Raw genomic sequence first — 10356 nt, forward strand, 5'->3', positions numbered from 1 at the left:
ATATTACATATTGCAAAGAAATGCATGACAATGATTATCACAAAATATTTAAGAGTGGTTGGAAAGGGATAACACAGGACAGGAGAAACCAAGAATTAGGTAACATTTTACCTCCTCATCTGTATGGTGGATACGTGGTAACCACTGCATTGCTCTTTATATCTCTGTAAACGTCTTAATATGTAATATTTCAAATAGATACAGTTTTAAAGAGCAGCACATAGAAATATTTGTATTCTGAAAGTTAGAGAGATGGCACGCTACCAAAAAGCATAAAGCATGAAACAATTTATAAATACTTTATAAAATTCAGTAAGTGACAGCCATCTTATTCAAACTGATTTGATTCAAAGAATGGAAAAGTTAAATGTTAGGTATTCTTTCAATCAACACTCACAACACAGATTTTTATTTTCATGTAAGGGAAAGAAATTAACTTCTAAATAAAATTTACCTGTGAACCTAAGACCAATCAAAGACTTTCCAGGAGACCCATTCAGGAAAACTGAATTAAAACAGAGTGTGAAAGATAGTGTCAGAAACTGTATATTAGCAATATAATAAACAAGAACCAGAAGTTAGAGACAGGAGAGAACAAGACAGCACCGAGTCTGCACTAGGGAAGGACAGCAAAGGCTGTGAAACCTACATAAGATATGAGAAATGGCAGCTATACAATACTGGTGACAGAATAAAATTATTTTCTCAAGTCATATTTTCTTACTCAAAATTAAGACTGTTGCTTGCTGGCTTCCGTACAGAATGAGTCACAGGGTTAAATCTGTAGGAACACATGCAGGAGAGAAACGCTGGCACCTCTCCAAGTACAGCAATAATGGTTTCCACTCTAACCAGACACCCTCCCGCCCACCACCCCCAGTCCCACCTGCGTTAGAGCACAGAGAGCCTCTATGGCACATGAGACCATGCTACAGCCAGAACGACTAGGCAAGCCACCTGGAACTCGCAGGGGGCCAAAGAACAGCCCCAGTCCTTCAAAAGATCTTATGTAAATATCTTTTCTAAAGATTTATTCACCAAGTAAAAATGCTGGAGAGGGTGTGGAGAAAAGGGAACCCTCTTGCACTGTTGGTGGGAACGTAAATCGACACAGCCACTATGGAGAAGAGTATGGAGGTTCCTTAAAAAACTGAAAATAGAATTACCATATGACCCAGCAGTCCCACTACTGGGCATATACCTGAGAAAACCATAATTCAAAAAGAGTCATGTACCACCATGTTCACTGCAGCTCTATTTACAATAGCCAGGACATGGAAGCAACCTAAGTGTCCATCGACAGATGAATGGATAAAGAAGATGTGGCACATATATACAATGGAATATTACTCAGCCATAAATAGAAACGAAATTGAGTTATTTGTAGTGAGGTGGATGGATGGACCTAGAGTCTGTCATACGGAGTGAAGTCAGTCAGAAAGAGAAAGACAAATACCATATGCTAACACATATATATGGAATCTAAAAAAAAAAAAAAATTGGTTCTGAAGAACCTAGGGGCAGGACAGGAATAAAGACGCACCCGTAGAGAATGGACTTGAGGACACGGGGAGGGGGCAGGGTAAGCTGGGACGAAGTGAGAGTGGCATGGACATATATACACTACCAAACATAAAATAGGTAGCTAGTGGGAAGCAGCCGCATAGCACAGGGAGATCAGCTCGGTGCTTTGTGACCACCTAGAGGGGTGGGAGGGAGACGCAAGAGGGAGGGGATATGGGGATATATGTATACATATAGCTGATTCATTTTGTTACACAGCAGAAACTAACGCACCATTGTAAAGCAATTATACTCCAATAAAGATGTTAAAAAAAAAAAGATTTATTCACCAAGTAAGCTCAAAATTTCCTTTGAGTCTAATGGGTTATCTACAGCAAATCTGTCCTCAGGTGTCATCAATCTGATGAGAACTAAATTACACTCACTGATTTGCCATTAAAAGATATCCACATCAGTCAGAGGTAAGCAAGACAACCCCTGAAAAACAAATATTAAATGCAGACCAAATGCCTGAAGCACCCTCATTAAAAAATAATAACGACTGACGAGGAAATACCCCCTTGACTCCCAGCACTACCGGGAGGAAGTGAAATGGCTAAAGCGCTCGCCTCTGGAATAGGTGCCCCTACAGCGGCACACAGAGATGAAGACAGGAAGAAATGAACATCCTAACAGGCAGGGACGCTGGGGCAGAAAACACAGGAGCCAGCCTGAGCACACTCACGTCTCCTGACAGATGGCTGAGGCTTTCCCCAGAGATCTGGGTAAACTGCAGATGGGTTCTATGTACATACAAGATTTATTAAAGGAAGTGAATTTTAAAATGTTCTGTATCTTAGTACAGAATGAAGTCAAACCACGTGGGAGATGCAGAAGTACCCAAGACACAAACTAAGTTGCATATTTTCATGATATTAAAACAGTAGGCACGAGTAGCATCAAAAGATTGAAATATATCTGAGCTCCAGTAACAGAAGATAGCACAGATCTGGGAGGGGTTAGAGGGTAAATCAGCAACTCGAAGGGTGATGTGCATATGGGATACGTACACCCCCAGAGGTAGACAGAAATGTGTCAAGTGATACTCAGAGCCCAGTATAAACATGACCTCTAGAACATCCACTTCACTTAAACAGATGCTACACTATATAACAGAAAATGATTTCTTTAAATAAATCATAACGTTTCAAGCATGCTGTAGCCTGCTTCGCTCTACAGCCTTATATATTCTCCAAAGTTTTATACTCACCTTTACCATTAGAGGTACTTTAATGAAAAATGTGAGGAACAGGAAGGCATGTAAAATTGATTTTAGGGCTGTCACAGCTCTGAATAATTCTTTCCATTGGAGACCAGGATTAGAAATTTTGAGTGACCTGCCACATGATTCTTAAATGGATGCGAATCCAGGTCATCAGACTTTCCCAAACTACACTGCATTGTCTTTCTGGAGAAAATAAGGTTTATTCTACTGGGACCAGAGAACGCAGGGGCTAAATTGCCAATACTAACTAAAAATAGAGTGGAGAGCCCACATGACCCTTTATCCAACTTACCCTGTTGGTAATCTGCTGAAAATCAGAACCTCTCATTTCCTAGTAATCTCTCTGAGACACACGATTTTAGAGCAAAGCTAAAGTATGGAACTCCCCTTTTACTTCTTAAGCCAAAAACAGGTTGTTAAAATTGTGTTCAAGAATTCCCTCAGAACATTTTTTAGCCCTTGGTTTCATACAATCTGGCCAGGTGGTCAAAACGCTGTTCATCTGAACACAAAACAGCACACAGTTCTTACAGTGGAAGAATTATGGCGCTCCTATGTTTTCATTCTAGAATGACTGGTGGAGGATTAAGCAACTGGCCCTAACTGACATTGTTTGGCTAAAGAAGGAATTTCACTAAGGCCTCCTCATTCAAGGGCACCATCAGCAATGTATTGTATCTGTTAATTACTAAGTAGTCTAAGAAATACTGAAAGTAAAAAGGAAGGAAAAGAATTCTAAGTGATTAACACCCATCAAATATCTGCAAATGTATAAATTTTACAGTCTATCAATGCACTTAATTCTGAATACAATAAGCCTAAAGAAATAAGACTGCTAGCGGCCAACTCTTACTACTAAATCCAAAACCTTTTGTTAGAGATTTTTAGAGAATTAAACAGCAGTGGCTGAGCATTTTTTTAAGTAGATGTCCATCAATGGGTTTGAGTAAGTACAGGGCTGATTAAATTTTAAAAACGAGTTGGTGTTACATAACCTGAAGCTTCAAATTGAAAGAGGAAAAATTGTTCTACAGTGACACCTACTGGTAAAGCATGATGTAGTAGCACGACACTATTAGACAAAATAAACAGATGTTTCCATTCCTGTAGCAAGTTAGAAGCTACAGGGAAAGACTGATTGATATTCCAAAGGGAAAAGCTAAACAAAAACATTATACATACCAGTGTCTGTAACTACAAAATAAGTCTCATTATCCTTTTTAACCAAGATTTTCAAATCAATAAATCTGAAAGAGGTTTCCCTTGGCCTCAACTGGCTGTGCAAGTCAAGATTTTATATGCAAGTTAAAGGTAAAATGTCCAATTTACTCATGTTTGTTTTATATTTTAAAGAATAAAACTGGAAAAGGTAAAACTGAGCTCTGCAAAAAACTAGATATTTAATGTTCTCAATTTAAGTTGAAGAGTTAAACAAAAAACAGACACCTGCTTTAAAAATCCAAGTGTTATGTAAATCCCCAAAGTCACAGTTTCAAAGCACCACTTTTGAAAAAAATGACCACCAAGATAAACAGAAGTCCAGATAATCACATTTTCCCTAAAATGCATGCTTCTAAGGACTGGGTCCTTTTTCCACTGTACTTTCATGCACAGATTTAAGAAATAATAATGTTTAATGTGACCAACGTCATCATCAACTTCAAACTCTCAATGCAAAACATCTCAAAAAACACACTATTTGAGCCCATGTACTTCTCAAACTAAGATTTTCAAATACACTGTTTCACACATAATTTTAGTAAAAGAAAAGTTAATCGGTGTTATGACAAAAAGAACACTTTTCTTAAATAACTAGGTGTAATATGCCACAGAGAGCCAGAAGGAAACTTAAAAGATAATCTACTTTAAGATTACCATAATATCTTATAAAATTAGAGAACCTAAAGTCCAGTACTATAATATAATGATCGAATAAGAGAAAACCTGGGTTTAGTCTTGGGTCACCCATTAACTAGTTCGGTTTCCAAGAAGTACATAACCTTTAATGAGCCAGACAATCTTTCTGGGCCTCACCGTAACACCACAGCTAAAATTTCTTCAGCTTCTATGATTTCCCCAGCACATGGGATTGACTTGGGCATCAATGTCTACACATCAGTGACCCAATAAACATAGCAACGAAAGAGAAGTGGCTCGATCTTTCCGGTACACCCTACTATAAGAAACCAATATAAAAAGATTCACACTACAGTGTAACTGCTCACAACTGAGAGAATCCTCACCATCTTCAGCGCCTTCCGCCTGGCACACAGTCAGAACTCACCATTTACTCAAAAAAATGCTGCGGAAAAAGAATGCTCATTATGTAACACGCAACACTCCAATACCAACTCTCTGTTTGGGGATTTTTCTGGTAATACAGATATTTCTCTCTTTTACATGTTCTCTTTTATACACTACGTCTGTTTCATAACAATTATAGAATTGATGTGTAAAATACTTAAAAGGCTGTAGATCCTCAAATACAGACAGAACTTGCTCTAAAATGCCTGAATATGAAAGCTGGAATATATTCATTTAGGTCCTAACATTTCCTAAATGTATTACCTACCTTTTAAAACTGGTTTAGTTCTTGAACCACTGGAGGTGGGAATATAATACACAACTTCCTAATACTAATTCGCACCAACAACAGGCCATATAATGAAGGAACTGCTTCAGATAGTTAACCCACTCTACCCACGACTGCAAAGGACAAAATGGCACAAAGATGTGCTTTCCTTGTAAACAGCTACAGAAAACTTTTGAAAACAATTAACACTAAAGTCTTATCAGCTTTCTCTGCTTGGTGCTTAAGCTGCCCAATGGGCTCTTCTCATTTAGAAACTTTAAAAAGGGTAGCCAGGGCTTCCCTGGCGGCGCAGCGGTTGAGAGTCTGCCTGCCTATGCAGGGGACACGGGTTCGTGCCCCTGTCCGGGAAGATCCCACGTGCCGCGGAGCCGCTGGGCCCGTGAGCCATGGCCGCTGAGCCTGCGCTTCCGGAGCCTGTGCTCCACAACGGGAGAGGCTACAACAGTGGGAAGCCCACATACCACAAAAAAAATAAAAATTAAAAATAAAATATAACTGAACTCAAAAAAAAAACGGTAGCCAGAGCTGCCTGAGACAGTGCATCTACCCGTCTGCCTGTTTAAGTCAACTGACTGGCATTTAAGGGCAAGTGGCAAAGGAACACAAACTTTTACTTACGCCAAAGGTAAATTAACATGCCTGTTTTGAAATTCAAACTGTACTTTTTCTCTACAAATATTAGTTCTCAGAGTGTAAATTTATGGAATGATTTTAATTGCACTACCATTTAAAGTTATTCATCCACTAATCAAATAATTTATTGAGCAACTATTAAGGGCCAGACGCACTCTAGGAGCTGGGAATAGGGGTGAACAAGGAGTGGGTGAGACAGGAAGGCAATACACGTGAAAATAAATAATGTCGGATAGTGGTAAGTGCCATTTAAAAAACAGTTCTTTAAAGTATGACTATAAGGCTTCCCTGGTGGCGCAGTGGTTGAGAGTCCGCCTGCCGATGCAGGGGACAGGGGTTCGTGCCCCGGTCCGGGAAGATCCCACATGCCGCGGAGCGGCTGGGCCCGTGAGCCATGGCCGCTGAGCCTGCGCGTCTGGAGCCTGTGCTCCACAACGAGAGAGGCCACAACAGTGAGGCCCGCGTACCGTAAAAAAAAAAAAAAAAAGTATGACTATAGTATTCTGATTTACTTTCTTGATACATATAAATACATTACTTGTAGACCTCAGGAAACAAAGAATCTAAAATCATTTCAAAGAAGAAAGTTTACAGCTCACATTCAATACACATGTGTACTGCAGTTTCAATATCCTAAATATGAGTCAAAGGACGTATAAAAGAAACCGAGAACCACTGAAATATGAGATGAAACAGATTTAAAACATCTGTTCTCCCACTTTCCTGGATAAGCACATGGAAGAGAAAGGTGAATATCCAATAGATTCTTCTAAAAGACAAAGGGAAAAAACAGAGAAGCTCGCCCAGTATTCGCACCATAAGAAAGCTACATAAAAGCAAAAGTATCTAAGATAATCTTCGAGAACATTCAGATCACTCCCACACACTCACCCCTGCAGCCCTCATAGAATATTCTCCTTTGAGTTGCTCTTAAAAGCTGCTGGTTTGGCAGGAACTTATTTTCTCTGACTTTGGCTCATTTCCAAACTCCCCAAAATATGCACGGCAAAGGTAAATTGTTTCTCTTACTCCCATCACCAATTACACGGCAAGCCAAGAAAGAGTAGATCAAAAGATCTCCATCTCGGCTGCGCACTGCAGGTGAAGGATCGGCCGGGAAGGGGTTCCCTGGCGTGACCAACCCGAGGCCGCGGACCCCGCTCGGCCCGGCCCCTCCAACCCGCCCGCCAGGCCCACCGAGCGCGGCCTCCGCCCCGCGGCCAAAGGAGGAACGACGCGGAGGATGGAGGAGACGCTCCGCGGCATCTCGTGCGGTGGACCCGCAGCGCCCGCCGCCCGGGCCCCATCCCCAGGGCCGGCCCCGGCCCCCGGCCCCGAAGCGCCTCTGACCTTTCCGGGCCCCGGGGCTGCTGCTGCCGCCGCTGGTGCAGCTGCTCGGGCTGCTGGAACTGCTGCTGCTGCTGCTGTTGCCGCCGCCGCCCTTGGCATTCTTGCGCGGGGCCATGGCGCGCACCGCTGGAGCAGGCGAGGGGTGGGGGGGTCTCCCTCAGGGCGTGGGGGACGCGGGCGGCGCGGGGCGCGCTGACTGCGGCGGGCGCTGCAGCGGGTGCGAGCTGCGGCTCCTGCAGCCGCGCGGGTGTCTCGGCACCGCCCGCAGCGCCTCTAAGGACTTTGGCCCGCGTGCCACCTGCGCGCGCCCGACCCTCGTGTGCGCCGAGCCGGTGACTGCCCTCCCGAGGCGAGAGCGCGCCGCTCTCCCGCACGAGGCCTCGCCCCTTCTCGCCTGAGCCCCGCCCCCTCCCCGCCCGCGGAAAGCTGAGTGACGGGACATGAAGCCAATCACAAGGGCTCCTATGAGGGGGACGGAACCCGGCCGCGCTCCCCCACCCCCTACAGATTTAGGGCTGTTCTGGCGCGACGCAGCCGCCTGCGAGCGCGAGCTGCTTTCGACTTTCCAGTCTGTCCCGGTCCTTTGGAACGTGGCAGACGTGGAAGGCGAGAGGGCTCTCGCGAGCGTTGGCGGACCCTGTACGATCGGGATGGGGCGGGGCGCGGGGGCGGGGCGCTGGGGGCGGGACTGGCGACACGTGTGCAACGTCTGGACGGAGCCCACCTCCTCCCGGCCTTTCTCCTGGAATTTTGTTCATGTCCCACGTCTCTGTGCACACAGACGCCAACGGATGCAACCCACCCTTCTTGCGAAAAAAATTGTATTTCGTCAGTATTAATGTCAGGACATTTCTGAAATGGTGATGTTAGGACTAATTACATGCTTAAGCCATAAGCAGTTGATCTGTTCGGTTTTAAAGCAGGACTTCACTTCGTTTGTGCCATCAACATTTTCAGACGATCTTAGTTAAGAGGTGCAAATGTAAATGTAAAGCAAAAATTCATTTTCTTGCCCTGCAGGGCACCCTCTGTCTGAAATCTCTCTCCTCCGAGCTGCCGTCTACGTTTCTCTTCCCTTGAGGCCGCCAACCGTGGGTCCCCCGTGCAGTCGCACATTTCCTGGGCCTTCAGCTGCTTCTGAATTCCACACATGGTCTTTAAAATATCTGGGTCCCTGGATGAGCCAGACGGGGATTTGAGGTCAGGGACATCGTTATCATCTTTTAGTGTCGCCAGTTGCCAGCACAATGCCTGGTGCGTAACAGAGAAGCCAGACATGCTTGGTGATTTGATACATTTCTGGTAACTGCTTAACACCTTGCCCCAATTCTTGACCATGTTTCCGAGCACCGCCTGGGAGTGTCTCGAGAGGGCGGAGGAACTAGAGACATGGTTGCAGAGTAGCATCTGCTTTTATTCCTCTTCTCTAGCCCTGCCACCCCGCATTGGCAGGTCCCTGGCCCCATCCGCCTCTTCTGATTCACAGAAGCCCACCGAGGGTTGTGTTGCATCATGAGGAGAAGGCCTCTCTCTCCTTTTTGTGAAATAATGCTAGATAGTTACCAAGGTAGAGCAGGGGCAGGGAAGCTCACAGAGTTTTTACTAAAGCAGCTCTTTCAGCTTTTAGCTTACCGTCTCCTTCTGCCTTCACACAGCTTTTCCCCCTACAGGCCCCCTTATCAATGGAAGGGGAGAGTTGGGCTAAGAGACAAATCTAAGTGAAAGAACTTAATATAAAATCATAATGAGAACTAAGTTGAGAAAACAATGCTCAAGATATTTGAACTCAAATTCTGACAAAACCCTTTCGTTGTGTACCTTTTTTAGGGATGAGGTAACTCAGGCCCAGAGAGGTTACATAAAGTAAGGAAATCACAGAGCCCGTAAATGATGGAGCAGGGATATGAACTCGGTCCATCTGGCTCCAGAGTGTATGGTCCAAATTATCCTTCCAGGACAAGGCTTAGTTTTGAGCAGAGAATGTCTCGCCGGCTCCTTCTTCTCTTAGCAGATTTCTCCCAGAAGCTGCTTTGGTCCTACCTGCAAAGATAGGTCTGAAAAAAACCTGATGGTGGGTACTTTACAAGGTCTACCTCTCTGAGGAAATCAAGTTTCATTGGTAACTGACTCCACAATGTTGTGAGGTGATGTTTTGCTCCTGCATTTCCAGAAACAAAATTTGGTACCATTGAGAAGATACATAGCTGTGTATCTTACAAGGACAAAATAGAAGCTTTGTAAATACAGATAACAGGAAGTTAGAGGTTTCCTCACTTCCTCCTTCTAATGCAAGAAACAGTTACAATGATATTTATATACTCAGTATTATAAAATAAAACTTATAACAATATTCATGACATTAGATACTGTCAGTTACACACAATTTAGTTTCAGGGACTAAACTCTCCCAAGCTAAGTGCCAGTATTATACATTTTACATCTGTTTTTACTTCCCTTTTTATGAGCATTAAAAAACACAAAGCTGGGCTTCCCTGGTGGCGCAGTGGTTGGGAGTCCGCCTGCCGATGCAGGGTACGCGGGTTCGTGTCCCGGTCCGGGAAGATGCCACATGCTGCGGAGCGGCTGGGCCCGTGAGCAATGGCCGCTGAGCCTGCGCGTCCGGAGCCTGTGCTTTGCAACGGGAGAGGCCACGGCAGTGAGAGGCCCACGTACCACAAAAAAACAAAAAAAAAACTGCAAAGCTTACCTTGGATCCATGAATCTCTTTACATAGGGCCTTTTCTCAGCATTGGGGTGGAGAAGATTAGGAAGTCAAGTTACCTCCGAAAGTAAACAAAAGGTCAAAGGTCTCTTGTTAGCCTATCCTCATTTTTGTGATTTCTGAGTCAGCTATGAATGAACCCTGGGTGAAGCAATGTTAAAAGGATCATAAAGACAAGACTTAACTAGGACAATGTATTAAAATACTAATTTAAGAGAGCTTTTGAACTAGGCCAAATGTGCCTTTCAGATATTTCCATAAACTTTCCAT

The 10356-nt window shown here is 44.0% G+C and overlaps 1 protein-coding gene across 4 annotated transcripts in view; it reads right to left on the reverse strand.

The window, feature by feature from the left end:
- ASPH (aspartate beta-hydroxylase) overlaps positions 1–7728 on the reverse strand; it is a 205764-nt gene extending 198036 nt beyond the window's left edge. For 2 of the 4 annotated variants that reach the window (XM_059994693.1, XM_059994694.1), the window contains exon 1: positions 7365–7715. In XM_059994693.1, the coding sequence (XP_059850676.1) occupies positions 7365–7479 (115 nt within the window). In that variant the 5' untranslated portion in view covers positions 7480–7715. Of the gene's footprint in view, positions 1–7364 lie in introns of all 4 variants that reach the window. The other 2 variants (XM_059994695.1, XM_059994696.1) reach the window with 2 other exon arrangements.
- Positions 7729–10356: the final 2628 nt, after the last annotated feature.

Source organism: Delphinus delphis, chromosome 17, assembly GCF_949987515.2.
Source record: "Delphinus delphis chromosome 17, mDelDel1.2, whole genome shotgun sequence".
Classification (NCBI taxonomy): domain Eukaryota; kingdom Metazoa; phylum Chordata; class Mammalia; order Artiodactyla; family Delphinidae; genus Delphinus; species Delphinus delphis.